This window comes from Cibotium barometz, chromosome 11, assembly GCF_041138505.1.
Source record: "Cibotium barometz isolate CiBa-2024 chromosome 11, ASM4113850v1, whole genome shotgun sequence".
Taxonomy (NCBI): domain Eukaryota; kingdom Viridiplantae; phylum Streptophyta; class Polypodiopsida; order Cyatheales; family Cibotiaceae; genus Cibotium; species Cibotium barometz.
The window spans coordinates 41,816,605-41,835,481 of NC_141056.1; the positions used below are offsets into that span (position 1 = coordinate 41,816,605).

General features: G+C 45.8%; 1 protein-coding gene across 1 annotated transcript in view; it reads left to right on the forward strand.

Moving 5' to 3' along the window:
* The window catches only part of LOC147634180 (IMP-specific 5'-nucleotidase 1-like), a 116,619-nt gene that overhangs the window by 75,975 nt on the left and 21,767 nt on the right, over window positions 1-18,877 (forward strand). Inside the window, exon 5 of the mRNA XM_086805333.1 lies at window positions 15,196-15,277. Within this exon, the coding sequence (XP_086661459.1) occupies window positions 15,196-15,277 (82 nt within the window). The remainder of the gene's footprint in view (window positions 1-15,195; window positions 15,278-18,877) is intronic.

The following is an 18,877-nucleotide window of genomic DNA, read 5'->3' on the forward strand; positions in this document are numbered from 1 at the left end:
GTTCCTTAGGAAATACATCTTGAAACGAATTAAGTATCTTTTGTAACTCTTTGCTTTCAAACACACTTAATTCATTTACATCCATGGAAGGGATGAGAAAAGAAGAAAGTGGAATCAATACACAATGGAAAGCGGTATACAAAGAAGAATCCATTATATTTCCAAAATCAATTGTATTTACAAGAGGTCCCTGAGAGGGATGAATATAATCACCTAAAATACTATACTTGGTGTCCTTATGCTGAAAAGAAAAAATATGACTAGACCAATCTATCTGGACTTCAAGAGTCTTAAACCACTCAATCCCTAATAACAAGTCTACATTTTCCAGATGCATTACATAGTATTCCAGAGTATCTTTGTAGTCCTGAATCTGGATTGGAAGCATCTCCACTTTGCGATCCCAAACTTGCCTTTCCGCAGGTAGACGTACCTCATAGGTATGGTCGTTGAGTGTCGTATCAAGACTCAATTTCTACACAAGTTTGTAGTTAACAAAGTTATGTGAACTGCCAGGGTCTAAAAGAATGTGAATTTTATGGCCATTCACTTCTCCATAAACTCGGAGAAGATCATTCAAGCCAAATACTTCAGAATTGAACAGACAATCAGAACAAGTACTAGGGCGAGAAAGTACAGAAATTGACGTATCTGTCAAAAACAGCTAGTTAGCTGTCTTTGGCTTGGGTCCTGCGTTTGTCTTGGTACCCTTTCGCTTTGGGCACTCGTTACGCATGTGTCCTTTTTCTTCGCAGATAAAACAACGTCCTTTCTTCTTGAGCTTTAAAGCCCTAAGGAGTCGTTTCTTCTTCGCTGGTGTCGAACTTGAACTCTTCGAAGGTTGGTCCGAAGACTTCCCTTCTGTCGTGTTAGCCATAGGTACGGAGAACTTTCTTTTATGCTTGTTCCCCTGCTCGGTAACGGGTTTCGACTTGGAAGAGACCATCGTATCATCATAGATACGAGCTGAATGAATGGCCTCGTCCAGTGTTTTACATTTGTTATTTTTTACCTGTAATCGGCACGAGTCTGGTAAACCAACTACGAAAAACCCCAAAAGAGTAGTGGGATCCATCTTTGTAGCTTTCATCTGCGAGTCACGAAACTTTTGGAGGTAGACCTCATAAGTGAGGTGCTGCGAGGTCATGGTCAAAGCTGAAAACCGGGCAACAACATCATAATCATCCTCTTTCTTGAGGAATTCTTTCTTGAAGACGTCTTCAAATTGTGCCCAAGTCGTTGGCTTAGGGTTGAGTTCCTTCCACCAAAGCAAAGCTTTGCCGGACAGGAAACCTGCTGCTAACTGGATCTTCTTTCCATCATCATATGGATGAAACTGAAAGTGAACTTGCCACTTATGTAGCCACGTGTCCACGATCTCCTTGGTGCGTTGCTTTTGCTCGCCCCCGAACGGTTCTGGAGTAATGTTGGGGCCTAAAGCAGAAGCCAAGGTATCCATACCCGAGAAAGTAGAGAGGGTAGTGGTCAATAGAGCGATGGAGTTCTGCAAAGCTTGCATCTAGGCTACGATTTGTGCCTGACGTTCCGTCGAAGAAGCTTCGAGAGCTACTTTGAACTCTTGGAAATCTAAATTTTGACACAAAATCGTCAAAAAGATCGGCATCGGTACCTTCCGTAGCCGGCAAGCCTTCGCGTTCCACAAGGGGCTCCAACTCCGATTCTTGGGTCGACATCGTGAAGAGGGTACGTGGAGAGAAAATTCGATCTTTGCACAATGAAGTGCAAGGGAACTTGAGAGCTTGAGAGCTTGAAAACTTGAGCGATGTGTGGCAAGAAGCCCACTTAAGGGGTTTATAAAGATAGCCCCAAAAGCTAAAAATCTCCAAAAGCTAGGCTTAGCTTTTGCTTTGCTTTTGTGTTTTTTCTTGAATAAATAAATATATATATATATATTAATATATATATATATATTCTATATTCTTAAAAAAAATAAACACTTTGAAACCTTGGAGGAGTTTTTAAACCTTAAAAAAAATTTTAAAACTAAAAAAAAAAAAACGAAAGCCCCAAAAAAAAACGTAGGCTTTCTTTGTTTGTTTTTTTTCTCTTCTTGGATCAACTGCCGGCGTGTGCTGCTGGTGCTGACGTCAACCTGCGCTGTCCTTCCTGCCAGCGCCTGAGTGCACATAGGTAGGCTGCGCCACCCTCGCGTACGCCTGGCCACAGGGCCACGTGGCCTGGGTGCCCGCCTTGCCTGGCTTGGGCGCCGGCCTGGCTGATTACGCAGGCCTGGCCACCTGCTTCCCTGCGTGCGTACAAGTCCGCCTGCGCACAAGGCTTGCACACGTTTGTGTGCGAATGTGCTTTCTTGGCCGACTGTGTACTCGCCCGCCACAACGCTGCCCACAAACGTGGCGCCAACACGACCTCTAACACGTTTTCCAGCACGCCACCCTTCGCATCTCTCTTTGCTCTCTCTCTCTCTCTCACTCGTTCAACGAAAAGCAAACGTGCTTTTTTTTTTCTCTCTGTTTCTCTCACTGCTGAAACTGTTTATACAGTTCAAAGCCATCTTCCTCTTCGTTGCAAAGCAAACGACCCTACCATCTACCATCCCCATCAACATGGGTTTCTTTGATGAAGAAAAAACACATACTATTCTGAAAACAGCAGTATGCACAGAAAAACAGCAAGCTTTTTTAACACATACCTTTCTTCGACCTCTTCTTCTCTACCTACCGACTTGCTCGTTCACGAGGTATGCTCTGATACCACTATCAAATCCCCACGGATCTCCTCGTGATCGATCTTGGTTCGAGACTCCAATCCTGCAAACAAACGAACAAACAAACAACAAGGGGGTGCAGGCCTGACTCACCTCCCAACCATGACAGCCGTGGGCAAGCCCACATTCTTGGCTGTCCCCACCGAGCCACAAGCTGAGCTAACTAGGATGACGTACCAACCGATCTCCTCCTCGCGACGTCCCATACCGCCACGAAGCTGCCCTCGCGGGCCTCGAGACTGTTGTTGGCCTCGGCTGCGTAAAGCAGGTGCACGTCTGCACTAGATCCAGGCTCCAAGACCATAGAGCTCTCACAAACTCGCAAGACTCTCTATATCCCAATAACTAACCTTGGCCACCCTTTTATAGGCTCTTGGCCGGTCATCGAGTGCCCACACTTGGGCGCCCGCCCGTTAGTATTTCCCTAACTCAGCTCGTCAATCAGCCTGCCTAGCTCCAAGCTTCCCCAAGCCTCGAAACTAGTCTTGCGTGCGTGTAGCACACGGTAGATACACACTGTGCACATGACATTGCCCCAATAGGACGAGGTGGGATGGAGAATGAGGTGACAAGCTGTGATGCCTCCAAAGACCCCATAATATAGTCTACCACCGTGCCTCCAGTCTGTGTATGACCCCCATGTGGGAAGCATGTCAGCCCTCCTAATCGCGGCCACTGTAGCATCCCGTTATAAATAACGAGACGATGCTTGGCTCCCAACCCTAGTAAGTGGTCCCCATAATGTCCTCTGTCTAGTCCAGTGTCCTCTAATGCCCGACTAGCCCCTATCTCCTCTGGATCCACAGGGTGGAGGATCTCCATGTCATCATAGTCATACACCTCACACTATCTGCTCTGTGTGTGGGCATTGAAGTCACCCGTAAGAAATACTTCCCCTAGTGTAGAATAATGCATTATCTCCTCTGTCAGACAAGTGTATGGCGAGGCTCCTGTCCTCCCCGTGGGTGGCATGTCCTCTGTAATGACATAGGAGGATTCTGATGGAGGAAAGTAACATAGGGCTATGTATATAACCCTATCCTGTGAGAGCTGTAAGCTGATCCACATGTATCTGGCCTCTGGATCCTGTGCTACCACTCTCAGTCTCCCTTGTAGCTCCCGTCTGAATAGAACTGCTACTCCCCCCGACCCTCTCGAGGTACCCTAGCGTGTGGTCCTCCTGTATGCTGACTCCCACAAGAATCCCTCTACTCGAGGTAGCCCTCTCTCTGGGCTCTGATATGTCTCTGTCAGAAGTATGATGTCTCTCCTCCCCATAACATGCTCCAGTCGACCATAGTGAACCATTACAGTTCCATACTGCCATGTGTATCTCTGTCAGTGGCTTGGTCTGTGTCCCATAGGCCCCAAACCGCTAATCCATGGGCCGGCCATCAATGATGACCCGACCATCTCGATAGAAGGCCTTCTTGCCTTCTCTCCTCGCGTGTAAGACTCGTGGCATGCAAGCTCTCCTATGCTCTAGCTGCATCCTCGTGAGATCATCATCCAAGAAAATAGGAGCTCCCTCTAAGCCTCGTAGTATGACCCTCTTCCTCATGAAGGTGACCCTCTCCGTCTCTCCTGCAAACTGTAGGACGAGGGCTCGCTTGCGTGTTGAGTCTTTCCCGGCTCTCCATGCTTTGGTGAAGGGGAGAGGGTCCTCTTCCATGTAGCCTAGCTTCATGCATAGAAGCTGTCCATCTTTCTCGGGAGTGGAGTTGGGTGTCTCGGCTATACCTGTGACTCGAATGTTGAGGCGGCGGGCATGCCTCATCTTCTCCTCCTCAATGGTGGTGTGAATGATTTGATGTTCTTTCCTTTGAGTCTCCTCCCTCACTTCTTTACGGATGTTCTTCTTCACCACCTCAACCCATCCTGACTGCTTGGCTTCGAGTTTTCCCTCCATGTCCTTTGTGATCTCCTTGGAGATCTCGTCTTTGATGGCTGTGAGAGTGTTGTCATTGATCTCCCCTTCTTCCTTCTCGGTGTTCTTGACGGCTACCAGTTCCACTTTCAATGCACTCACCTCCTCCTTGAGTGTTGTGTTCTCTTGTTCAAGGTCCGTGACCCGTGCTTCGAGGGCCATGATGTGCCGGTGTAGTTTGTTCTCCACCTCATTGAGGTTGGAATCGGATGTCTTCTTGTTCTCCTTGATTAGTGCCTTCATTGCCGTCTCGAGGACCTCGAGTTTCTCTTGGAGACTCAGGGCCATTCCTCGAGATTACTTTGCAGCCCTTCCCACAAGCAGGGAGGAGAGAGATCTTACTATGAAAGACCTGAAGGGTCAATGAGACCAAAAAGCTGTTATATGTGATCTATGAGTAAATTGGATGTCAAAAGTTGTTACTTATTTGTTATACTAATTCTCTTTCTATTTGCTACTTCCCTTAGTGCTATGGCTGAGTCTGCCTTGCATCTCTGGAGGTTTGACAGAAACTTAGTACAAAGGGCTTTGTGTGAATATATGCTCTTGTGTGTGTGTGTGTGTGTGTGTGTGGAGTGCGTGTGAGGGCATATTTTGATACAAAGTTCTACAACCGGTGTTGGGCACTAATGACGTTAGTGGGGATGTCGTATTATCTAGTCCATACTATGCATAATGGAGTTGATAGTTATATAATCTTGTGGGTTGACTACCATGAGTATATAACATGCACGTTCCTAAAAGGTGAATTTGGGCATGTTCCTAGATTCATCTAGGTATATATATATATATATATATATGTGTGTGTGTGTGTGTGTGTGTGTAAAAGGCTAGCTCCTGAAAGGAGGGAGAGGGTCTGTCACAATCAGGAAACGTGTGCACATAAAATCTTAACCCATACATAACATCATGGTATAATACATAGGCATCTGACAATACATAGTCATGCTTTGAAACCACTAAAACAACAATATGAAGAACTTGCACAAGACACAGTACTAGGGGCTGAAGTTGCGCCCCCCCCACCCCCCCCCCCCCCCCCCGAGGTATCTTTATCACTAACATAGTGTTCCAGTACAAGAGAACGGGTGCCAGAGAGTAAACACTCTATAGGTTAGCACCTGATACATCCAGAATATGATAAAAACAAATAAAATAGTTGCATGAGGCCTCAATCTCAGCCTTCCAAGAGTTCCTCAGGCACAACCATACTTTAGTACATGATCACACCCTCTAGCACTAGTGCTGTTCCGAATAACTAGGCATGAAAACCCTAGCTCTAGCCACCCAAAGGTTCCACCCTTAGAGCCACAGGTTTCATGCAGGTTTAGATATTGTTTGCCTTCGAATTCGTCGTGAAGAACGTTACTGAATTGGACTGAATGGCACTGTTTTCAGCCCACAAACATGCTGTACGGTCACCCCAAGAGATGAGATGGATGCCCTGTTGTTTGCCTTGAACCCAAAGCCTTTGGAGCATCAGAATTCAGCCCTGAAGTCTGCTGTACAGCAGTCGACCAGCCCTGGAGAGGAGCCAGAAGCAGTTTCCGGCTTCAGGAGAGAGAAGGAGAAGAATCACTTATGTCTGTAGCAGCTATGGAAGCAGCCCTAGAGAAGCTATCCAGCATGCCAAACTGACACTTGTCAAAAACCTTGAAGTGTTCCACTCCAGAAACAGCTGGAAGTAGGCTACTAGCTGTTTTTTGGCTTCTCCCCCTCCCAGATTAGCAAGTCATGGAGTTATTCTTGCATAAGGGCTGCCCACCTTGAGTAATGGCCAAGTTTCATTAAAAACTGGTCCAACTGATGTGAACACTCTATAAACTGTCCGCCCAAACTTAAGTGTAAGTTTGGGGTCACTTACCACCTGCAAAACACATAAGACCACTGCCTCAGTCCCAAACAGGTGTGCACACACGCATCCATAGGGTTTCCAGGCGTCCCCGGATCCCATGGACAATCACAAGCAGAAATACTAGGCATTGTCGAGGCAGCTAAGATAAGTCATTCATGCATGTCAAAACACACACGAAGTGACGAATGCTTTATGCACAATATTCTTGATTCCATCTCCCAACTTATTCATCTTGTACAGAACCTGTCTTGGGCACTGCCTGTACAGGTACAAAGAATGCTCACCAGGGTGTCCACCTGTCCATGCCAAGAACTCACACCAGGATATCAATCCTTTCATGGAGCCCTTCCACATGTAGCAAACCATGCCAGGAACTCACAACAAGATCTCAATCCTTCCATGGAGTCCTTCCACATGTACTAAACCATGCTTGGAACACACACCAGGGTCTATACCTACCCTTCCATGGTGTTCCTCCACATGTGTATAGTTAGAAATATGATAGGGTCAATGTACTACATAGAGCATGTGTGTACAATAAAGTAGGCAACATAAGAATTTCATGTGTCCAGGTTTCATGATGTGTTGTCCACCTCATGGACCGTGTACTTGGCTTCAATATCCATGAGTGAAGCAAGTCCCTATATATTCTTGAAGCACTGGATCTCGAGCACTGGGAGCGGGGGCGTCAGGCTCTCTGGAGGGAGACTGCTCCCTCGGAGGACTTCCTGGGTGCTTGATGCCAGCTTGCCACAGGTCTGGAAGGTTCTCACTCAATGGGGATGTCTAGCTCTGTCTTGGTCCATGTGTCCGGGCGAATCTCATGCAAGTTGAGTGTTAGAAAGAGAGAATATGTGAGATTAGGCTCTTTTTTTTTTAAAGGTTTTTTTTTTGCGAATTTTGCAAAAAAAATGGGAAGAAAAATCAAGATTAGCTCCTTTCCCTCCCTCCCCCCCCCCCTTTGAATTTTTGCGTTTTTTTTTTGGATTTTTCAGATCAGGTTAGATTTGGGGTTTTGTTTCTTTGATTTTTTGACATGTTATTTTTTTGAAATTTCCCCAAAAATTGGGGGAAAATTCCAACAGATCAGAGTCATATATATATATATATATTTTGTGTGGGGGGACTGTGTGAAGGAGTTTCAAAGACAGGCTGTAAAGAAAGGGGGGTGACAGGCAGCAGCGTACAGCAAAAGTTGTGGAAGGTGGCGCTTGTGCGCAGGCAGGGGTGTGTGTGTGTGAGAGAGAGAGAAAGAAAGAAAGAAAGTTATATTAACGTCTTCAAAAGACCCAAAGGGTCTATGAGACCAAAATGAGCGAGAGAGAGAGAGAGAGAGAGAGAGAGAGAGAGAGAGAGAGAAAGTCATATTAACGTCCACGGAATGCCTTGAAGGCATATGGGACTAAAACCGGTACCTCACAATCATTACAATCCACTTCGGGGTGCACTTAGGCACAAGCAAAAGATTAATGAAAACCCTAGGATGATAAACAACTATCTGTGATACAAAAAATGCCGATGGTACATTAGAATGCTAGTCAATTGAGTTTAGGCTTACGGAAGTCCTCGATTATTGCCCTTCCGTCACGGTAGACTGTCCACTTTCCAGCTTGGCAGGCTGCTCGGACTTTGGCGAGTTCTGCACTTTTGTTTTTAAGCTGTAGGGGAGTGAGTTCATCAGCTAACCAGAGCCTGGTGCCCTGTAATGATTTGGATTGTCGGAGAACTTGGATCTTGTCTTGTTTATTGTGATATTTCGCAATGGCATGCTTCCCTTTCTTGACAATGGTCCATGGGTTGCCTATATCAATGAGGGGGAGGGCCTTACTGAGTCGCCTCCTCATAATCTCCGTGTCTGAGATGCATTCATCTTCATCAATTTCTGTTTGCTCTCTGACTTCTTGCTCGTCCCAACCCTCCGAGAGTCCACCTACTCGGAGGTGCTCAGCAATGCTTTCTCGTAGTTCTTCTTCCTTGATGGTTGACATGATTTCCGCGGTAAGATACTGCCCCATACCTTCTGTAGCTTCAATGAACTCTGCTTTGGCTGCATGAATCTGCTCCTGAACTGCTTGAACTAGGTCGGGCTTGCCCTCAAGGGAGGCCAGCCGGGTTTCAATTTCAGTAAGCTGATCCTTCAGCTTGCCATTCTCCTCTCGCAGCTTATCGATTTCTGTTAGGAGGAACACCTTGTTGGGTGTTGGACTCACACACTCACACACACAAACCTGCACATTAGGGTTAGGTGCAGGGTAGAGAAGCTCACACACAGAAATGAGAGAGAGAGAGAGAGCGCCAAAAGTGTGGTATCCACAAAATGCAAGTCAACCCTTGCATGTGTGCCACATCCATATAATATAGAAGTACAAAATATATTATGTGTCCTTTCACACTTGATGTCCAAGGGGAAAAACCACATGGGAAAAAGTGCCCTTGGTTAAGCCCTGTTCACACATAGCACTACCAAAAGTGAGCATATGCCTACAAATCCCCCCTGTAGTGGAAGTGTGAACATGTACAAGGTAGCAGTATGAGAGTAAGCCCAAAGCTTTGCGGAAAGCTTCAAACTTTTCTCGAGGTAAAGTCTTTGTGAATAGATCTGCAACATTATCCTGTGTAGGGCAATAAGATAAACCGATCTCCCCTGCATGTAGCCTCTCTCTGACATAGTGATAATGAATCTCTATGTGCTTGGTACGTGCATGAAATACTGGATTTCGTGCCACGGCCATAGCACTCTGGCTATCAGTGAGAATGGTGGTGGGTGTCTGTTGACACTCACGAAGATCAGCCAATAGTCTCCTCAACCATACACAATCTACTGTAGCTGTAAAGACTGCCCTGTACTCAGCCTAGATGTAGCAACAGTGGGTTGCTTTTTACTCAACCAAGATATGCATGAATTGCCAAGAAAAAAACAATTCCCACTGGTGGATTGCCTGGTATCATAATCACCAGCCCAATCTGAATCACTGTATGCATAAAGTTGCAAGCTGCCCCCCCTGGGATAGAACAAACCAAGATCCAGGGTACCCTTAAGATATTGAAAAATGCGTTTGACTGCTTGCCAATGCTTTGTGCCTGGGCTGTGCATGAATTTGCTCAACAAAGACACCCCAAAAGATATGTCTGGCCTCGTGTTACACAAGTAAATGAGGCATCCCACTGCCTGGCTGTAAATGCCGGCCTCAAAAGGCTCTCCAATATCATGCATAGTAAGCCGTACACCTGGTTCTACCGGAGTAGAAATGGGCTTACATTCATCCATGTGAAACCTTTTTAGCAAACTTTTTATGTACTTAGTTTGCTGCATAACAATGCCATCATCTGTATGCATAAACTGTATGCCGAGATAGTAGTGTAAAGGCCCCAAATCTGACATATCAAATTCAGCTTTCAAATCTGAAATTTGTGCTTTGCTTGTACCTGTAATGAGCAAGTCATCTACATACAAGATGACTATGAGAATATCGGCATCGGTTTTCTTCACATACAATGTGCATTCAGCTGGACTATTCTCATAACCTTGGCTGGTTAGATGAGCATGTATCTTATCATACCAAGCTCTTGGAGCTTGCTTTAACCCATACAATGCTTTGTGCAACCTGCATACTTTATGTTCCTCACCAGGAACTACAAAACCAATGGGCTGATTTACATATACTTCCTCCTGTAAATCCCCATTTAAGAATGCAGTTTTGATATCCAATTGATGCACTTTCCATCCTTTATGGGCAGCCAATGCAATCACTGATCTTATTGTGGTCATTCTCAAAGTAGGAGCAAAAGTCTCTTCATAATCTATTCTCTTTTTCTGGGAGTAGCCTTTAGCCACAAGTCTTGCTTTGTACCTGTCAATAGTACCATCAGGCTTTCTTTTGACTTTGAACATCCACTTTGTTCCAATTACATGCTTGCCTTTAGGCAATTCCACAAGATCCCATGTATTGTTCTTCATGATAGAAGAAATTTCAGCTTGCATAGGTTGCAACCAATGCTCATTCTCATGTGCTTCTTCATAAGAAGAAGGCTCTTCTGAATCAAAGAGACCACCCATTGCGAATGCAGACTCCCCACGAAGTACATTCAAAGCATGGCTGGAACTAGCCCTTGTTCTACCTGTGAGTGGAGCTGCAAGTTTGCTTTCTTGCAAAGTTTTCAGCAACCATCTTGGCACTGACTTGGCTGTGTCTATGGCTATTTGCTCTTCCCTGACAAGATCTTCCACTTCTTCCATAGAAGGGGGCTGAATGGCTGGCTGGTCCACATGTTCTACATGTGGATTTTCTTGTGTAGGGGCTGGCTGATCTGAATCCCCCCTGATTGCAATGGGTAAAAGTCCATCAAATATGTCCTGTAAGCCTGTATCATTGCTTTTATACAAGCTGTACATGGGCTGTTCTGAATTTTTAGCAAATACCACATCTCTACTGACAAAAATCCTTCGTGTAGTTGGATTATAAAGACGGTAAAATGCATTTAATTGCTTTGTCATCTAGCTTTGTTCGGAGTTGTTCTGGCACATGTGCATATGCCAAACACCCAAATGTACGCATATAATCCACTGTTGGCTTTCGGCTATACCAAGCCTCAAATGGTGTTATGGTTTTCAAAGCTTTTGTTGGACACCTGTTCAACACATGAGCTGCACACATTATAGCTTCCATCCAAAATTTGTGAGGCAACTTTTGTGCTTTCACCATGCATCTTGCCATCTCCATGAGAGATCTATTTTTCCTTTCAGCTACACCATTCTGCTGCGGTGTATAAGGCACAGTACATTGGTGTTTGATGCCCTTTTGAAGCATATAATCCTTGAATGCATTTGACATGTATTCTCCACCTCTATCTGAGCGGAGTGTTCGGACTTTACATGCACACATATTTTCAGCCATTGCTACAAAGTGTCGAAAGCATGTAAACACATCTGCTTTTGCTTTCAAAGGGTAAGCCCAAGCAAACCTGGAGTAGTCATCAATGAATGTCACAAAGTAAAGATGCCCCCCTATGGATGGTGTCTGCATCGGACCACATATATCACTATGTATGAGCTGTAATTTATTTTCAGCTCTAACAGCTCCATCTTTGGGGAATGGTTTTCGTTGCATCTTTCCCAAAATACACCCCTCACATACATGTCTTGGTGGAGACTCAAGAGGCAGCAAAAGCATCAAACTCTGAAAATTTACATGCCCAAAACGAGCATGCCATAGCTCTGCATCATGCATAGCAGGAGTGTGGGCAGCCACTGTATTTGCATCATAAGTGCGCTTGTCATAGCTGTCCAGCTTATACAAGCCTTTGTATCGTGTTCTAGTAGTGACTATTTCATAACCCTTTGATGGGTCTTTTACCAAACACTTCCCATCTTCAAATTCAACCTTTAAACCTTGGTCGTTTATGGCTGAGACGGAGAGCAGATTTTTTTTTATCCCTAGAACATACAATACATTTTTCATACATATATTGGCACCATTGGCTGCAATAAGTATGACATTACCAGTTTCCTTTACTAGATATGTGGTATGATCTGCACATGATACAGTGCGGCCATTTGAAGCATAAACCAAGTGCTGAAATACATCTTTGCATGAAGTGATGTGGCTCGAAGCACCACTATCAAAATACCATGATGCATTCTGTCTGTCAGATGCAATGCAAGACATATCAGTGTCTGAAGCACTTGGTGTGTCACTAGTGCATGTGACCAAAAAAGTGTACTCTTCCTGGATTACATTAGCTGATTGCTGTGCTTTGTCATCAGAAGAGTCTGCTACTACATTGCCTGCTTCTTTCCTTTTCTCTTTTGCAATCCGCTTCCTACATTCACTGATGTAGTGTCCAGGCTTATGGCAGTAGTGACATTTGCCCTTCTTTTTGGGCTTGTTTGCATCCCCTTTGTTAGACTTTTCACCACTAGAAGAGGGCTGTCCATGACCAGCCTTGCTAGACTGTTGTCCCCCATGCCTAAAGCTCTTTGCTTTACCCTTATCCTTGGCTGTAAATGCCTTTTCTCCACCACGGTTGCTCGATAAGTTTGCTCTTGTTTGCTCTTCCTGCAAGAGTAAACCCACGAGCTCTTCAAAAGTGACGGGATCACCACCTCCTCTCATTGAGAGGTTGAGAGAGAGGTGAAAACCCAAGTAGCAAGGTGGTAAAGAATGAAGAGTGCTGGTGACCATCTGTCTGTCTGGGATAACCTCATCAATGTTGAGCAATTGTTCCTGCAAATCTTTCACTTTGGTGAGATGATCTACCATAGAGTCACCCTCATCCATAGAAAGAATATCCAATTGCCTCTTCAAGTAGGCAACTCTTGCCTCGTTGCGTACCTGATACATTGCTTCCAATGTGTCCCATGCAAGCTTCGATGTTTTGCATGAACGAATGTGCGGAATAATAGTCCTTTTCACTGAAAGGGCTATCAATGACATGGCCTGTGCATCTCTAGAGTCCCATCTCTTGTGCTCTTGTGTGGGAGCAGGATCTACATCAGGAGCTCTTTGAGTACCTCCCCTTTGAGGCGTGGCTGGCTGTATGGTAAGTGGGCGTGTGTCATCACCACACACGATGCCCCAAAGTCCTTTGGCTACCAGCAAATTACGGATCATGAAACTCCAGAGGGAGTAGTTAGATTCATCCAGCTTGTCCTCCTGGGTGAGCACACTAAATACATCTGTAGCATTCTGTGCCATGTCAACAAAATATATCTGCAAGCAAACCAAGCACCAATGTGCACTGCCAGGCAACCAAATGTCCTGTGCAAATGTATGCCTGCAAACCAAAGCAAGTGTAAACCTGCACCAAATTGTCCAATTACACACAATGTGTATACATACGCGACAAATCGCAGCTGTAATGCCCAATTACATGCTCCAATCAGAAAATCTCCAATTTTTATGCGCTCCAATCGCTTCAATGTGCATCTAATTGGCCAATTTTCAGAAAAGCCCCAAATTTCTGCAAATGTAAGAGGTTCTATTTGCCAATTTTGACCTCAATTTTGAAAATCCCCAAATTTTTGCAAATAAGAGGTTCAATTTGCTGATTTTGACCTCAATTTCAAAAACCACAAGCAAAGCAAAATGCCCAATTTTTTCAATTTGTCCTGAAATTGGTAAATTTCCCAAATTGGACCTGCAATTTTCCTGTGAATTTGACTTGCACAGAAGTGTCTGCTAAATCTGCATATGACCTCCACTGTAATGGCTACAAAATATTGTATTTGTATTTGACCGCACAGAGAAATACCTTCCTGCAAGGGCAGTAGGCTTGGAGCAGACAATCTAATAGAGTTGACGGTGGGAGTCGGTGGAGCTGTGCAGAGCTCAGACGGTTGCAGTCGTTGCAGGTGGAGGTGTTGGAGGGAGTGTTGCAGGGCAACGGTTGGCTGTGGGCAGCCGACGGGGAGCTGGGGCTGAAGCTCACGGAGCTAATGGCACAGGCGTAGGCTAGCTGCACCAGGGCCAGGCGACAGCGAAAAACAGAAAAGGCGGCAGCCGGCGAGTAGGTGTCGGGCGAGTCGTCAGTCGGGCAGGCGGAGTCGGGCGCTCAGAGCAAGGCGAGTACGGAGGGAGCGCTGGGCGTGAACAGAGGCGAAGGGCGAACGCGCAGGTGCCTGGAGTCGACGGTGGAGGACGGACGGACGGCCAGTCGAGACGGAGCAAAGTCGGCCGGAACGGAACGGCAAGCCGAGACCACGGTGGCCGGCGGTTGTTGTGACGGAGCGGAGGGGCGGCAGCGGCCGCCGGCTGGAGGTGGAAGAACCGCCCGCGAGCTGGGCGGTGGTGGTGGGCTCCCCACTAGTGCTGCCCGGCACTGGTGGCTGGACGGAGGAGCGCCGACAGAATCCGACGGACGGACATCGACGGAAAAACACGTCGATGGAAATTCGCAGGCGACGGAAAAACACAGCGTCGATGGAATTTTGCAGTTTTTTTTTGCAGATTCTGCACAGGCGCTACTCCAGGGCCAGCTCCCAGCTCTGATACCAAATGTTGGGTGTTGGACTCACACACTCACACACACAAACCTGCACATTAGGGTTAGGTGCAGGGTAGAGAAGCTCACACACAGAAATGAGAGAGAGAGAGAGCCAAAAGTGTGGTATCCACAAAATGCAAGTCAACCCTTGCATGTGTGCCACATCCATATAATATAGAAGTACAAAATATTATATGTGTCCTTTCACACTTGATGTCCAAGGGGAAAAACCACATGGGAAAAAGTGCCCTTGGTTAAGCCCTGTTCACACATAGCACTACCATAAGTGAGCATATGCCTACACTTCTCCCATGAGCTCAAGCTTTGACTAGTTAGGGTTTTGGTCGGTGTTGCCAGGGCACGAGCGTACGACTTCTTTGGCATCGTGGATCGCTGGTAGGGCTAGGTCGTCTGTACCACCTGCTATGACAAGGCGGGCCCCCTATCTGAGATAACCGCCATGGCTTGGCGGTGCCCTGCACCAGGCCTGGTGTGAATGAGTAGATGCGAGAGGCAAGGGCGAGGAGGGTAGGCAAGAGGTGAGAGGCGAGAGGCGAGGCGAGAAGCGAGAGAGAGAGAGAGAGAGAGAGAGGAGGGTAGGCAAGAGGCGAGGCGAGAAGCGAGAGAGAGAGAGAGAGAGAGAAAGAAAGAGAGAGCTTATTGCTGCATGATGTAATTATCCAGGTATTGGAGGAAATGGCTTTGACAGTGCAAGTGCAACTTGTTGATGCAAAGCTTCCATTTTGTGCGTTCAATGGGGGAAAGGGTAAGCTTACTCTCTTACAAATTTTGATATCTTATGTGTGTGCATTTAGAAGCTACAAAAAGGCTTCAGAAAACTATGGTTAAGGACTGCAACATGTATTTGGGGAAAAAAAAAGTTTTGTTTTTTTACTGCACCAAATATCGCGCAGTAAATGAAGTTGTTATCATGAAGGAGACAGTTTTGGATATGTGAATTCAAGTCTCCAGAGTGTATAAATTTGACTCATTAATGGAAAATTTCCTGAATTATTATCCAAGGATGATGTGCTCATGAAGGTGAAATAAACAGAAGGTTGATTACTGTGCTGCAATGTCAGGGCTGAGAGCAAGCCTCATCCTCTGATGAGTAATTTAGTGGCTCTATCTATTAAGTCTTTTGTGGGCTATTATGGTGAAGACCAAGTAGATGCCCAACAGCAACCTTTGAAGAAGCCAAGAAGCACATGGAGGGTGGGAGCTTTAAGCAAGGTGATTGGGTCTAGAATTGAAGATGCAAAAGCAGCAGCTTAAGCACTGTGGGGATGCTTCTCCTAAGTTGCATTTAAGAAGTCAGGACACTTCCAGAATGGTGCATAGATCTAGAATGTGGGCTGCTATTATGGTGCAGACCAAGTAGATCTAGAATGCCAACAGCAACCTTTGAAGAAGCCAAGAAGCCCATGCAGGGTGGGAGATTTACACAAGGCGATCGGGTCTAGAATTGAAGATGCAAAAGCAGCAGCTTAAGTGCGCATTAAGAAGTCAGGACGGTTCCAGAATATATGAAGGTGACTTGTTTGGACTCTTGAGTCGCTAAACTATTGGCCTCATGAGGCATTGACTGTTCCATGCAAAAATTCTTTGCAGACATAGGCAAGGGTGAGTATTCCATACAATGAGGATAAACCGGTGCTTGTTGAGACTGCTGGCCCTTCGGAAAAGTTGGCTTCCTAGAAGGTTATTTTGCAGTAGTACAAATAGAGAAGTTACTGCATTGATTGGTGTATCAAAGGGAAAATGAAGTTTGGATCCTGTTGGACTTGGATGAGAGAGATATGGATGAAGTAGGGGAAGGAACGTCAGGTGACATTTTCCCCCTGGGAGGGTGCGCAGAGTGGCAAGCTGGATTGCAGGTGCCCTTTAAGCCCAGAATGATTGACTGCTTTCCTTTTCTGACGTGATGGATATCATAGAACTCCCATGTTCAAGCCAGAATCGGGGAACTTGAAGAGGTTGCAAGGTGTTGTCTTCTCATTGCTGTTCTTGGCCGTACTATGAACATGTGATCTTCAAGCCAGTTAAAGTAGATTTTGAAAGGGAGGGGGCTGTTAAACGTTAGTGTCACTGTCCGGGTCCACTGCAGACAAGCAAGGGGTTGGAACTGGGAGAAGAAGAGCGAGGACAAGGGAGTGCTTCTCATCCGCCCCTGGAGATGTAGATACGTATTCCCAACTGATGAGTCAAGGAGAGGCGGACATTGTCATTCTGGATGAATGGCTGGAAAAGTCTATCCTCCTCCGCATTCAGGGCATTGGAAGAGAGCTGGTTTCAAGCTTTTCCAAGTGTGCAGTAGGCTAGCTGCAAACATTACAAAGGGGAAAAGCTTCTTAAGAATTCTAGCAAGAAAGGGGGTTACCTCCTGCTTTGAAGAGTTGTTAATGGTCACATGACATCTGTTAAAGTGCACGGAGGGGTCTCTAGGATCCATTAATTAAGTGTCTGGTGCATCACCCATGTGAGTACCATGTGGACATGCTTCCTGCTTGCAACCGCCATCTAGACAAAGTATGGGGCAGGGTATGGCCTGATTTGGTGAGTTTTGGCAGCCCAATAGGTGCCTAGAGGTGCCCAAGACATGGACCAAATGCTTCGACACAAGTTGGGCACAATATGAATCCAAGAAAAGACCTGTTAGAGGACTTTTTGGTGTCATAAAAGCCCCTACCGACTTGCTATGACTTTCCTATATATAGGCAGGCCAAGGGTCATTCTTAGGCATTTAGATAGAGAGGTTGGCAAGCCAAGACCAAGTGCAGTAGCAACCAAGGTATCAAGAACTCCACAGAAGTTTCCAAGGAGCGAGTCTAAGCAACCCTCATGTGCATTAGAGTATGCACAAGTGGAGGACAAGTGGTAACCTTTGTATGCATTAGTAGATAGGTATGCATAAGAAGGATCAAAGTTAAGATCCAAAAGCATCATTTAAAATATAGCATGTTTTGCAATATACAATAGATTAGCGCTCCATCTTGTTTTCTGCATGATTGCAACATCAGTAGAATTAGTGTTAATCTATGTAAGTCTTCTGGTGCATCACTCATGGGACGTTGATATCAAAGCATCTAGGTCAATCTTAGGTAGCGTTTGTGCATGCAACAAGATTAGGATTTGTTTTTGCATAGCCATCCAAATCAGGTTTTGCGTTTTGCATCCTAATCAACTTTGTGCATGCATTAGGGTTCTATGCATAGGTCTTGCATGTAGCGTTAGTTTGCATGCATAACTTAGGTCGCAGACATGGCATCCCAAGAAAATGACCCGATCTGAGTCCAATTGGCTTTATGCAGCGACATCCGTCAGCATATCAAAATGATACTTCTGATGGGAGCAGGGAGCATTTTGGCACTGAAGAGCATTGGGGGAGAGAGTTGGAGCACTGTGAGAAACATGTTGACGGCCGAAAAGCAAAATTGGCGAGAGCTAAAGAAGAAAGAGAACAAGAAGAACACGAAGCAAGGCTTTTGGAAGAGCAAAGGAGAGCCCTTATCATGAAGATGGTGATAGAGAGCACGATGAAGGAAGTACATGCATGGGGAAGAACCATAGTCGAGTCGCCTAGGATTGAAGACTGAGAGTGTTGAGCCGAGTGAGGGAGAGTTTCCAACACTAAAGGAGCTCTTGGGTGACACAACTTCCACAGATGAGGAGATTCTAGTAGATGTTTCATTGCCGGGGTTGCCAACACTGGAATGTGAACTCCAACTCGAACCCGATCTTGAACAAGGGAGCCAGGAGGTAGATCTCTCTAAATCTCGAGAGGAAGAGGATGAGGTAAGCCTTATAGTTTCTAAGGAGTTTCTCCGAGTTAAATAGGGAGGAGAATGATGCGACATGTAATGTAGAGGATCCAGTAGCCAAGCCAGAGAGCTTAGAGATCAAGCCAGTGGATATGGAGAAGAGCCTACAAGTGGAGTGGAATTGAAGTGAAGCAAAAGTGCATGAATTGCCTGAGTGCTCCAAGTTTGGCAAGACAGGATGTTGTGTGTGTCACCCATGTGAGTGCCACATGGACATGCTTCCTACTTGTAGCCTTCTTTTGGGTGAAGTACAGGGCAGATATGGCTTGATGAAAATTTGGGAGACCGAAGCCCATCCAAACCATTGTGCCCTTGCTATTCAACTGTCATAGGCCACTTTGAAGTCGAGGAAAAGTGTTTGCTAGTGTGTCTGATCTGTGGTGGGCTTTGGTGGAAGCCTTCCAAAAGGTGAGGATGTTATCCAGGATGCTTGACACTTGTATGATCTATCCTGGACGATACTTGTGTAGGTGCCATGATACCAACAATCTGTCCTTGCTAGGGCGTTTGCCTTGGGGGGGTGGGGCTTGGAGAGTTTTGGCTTG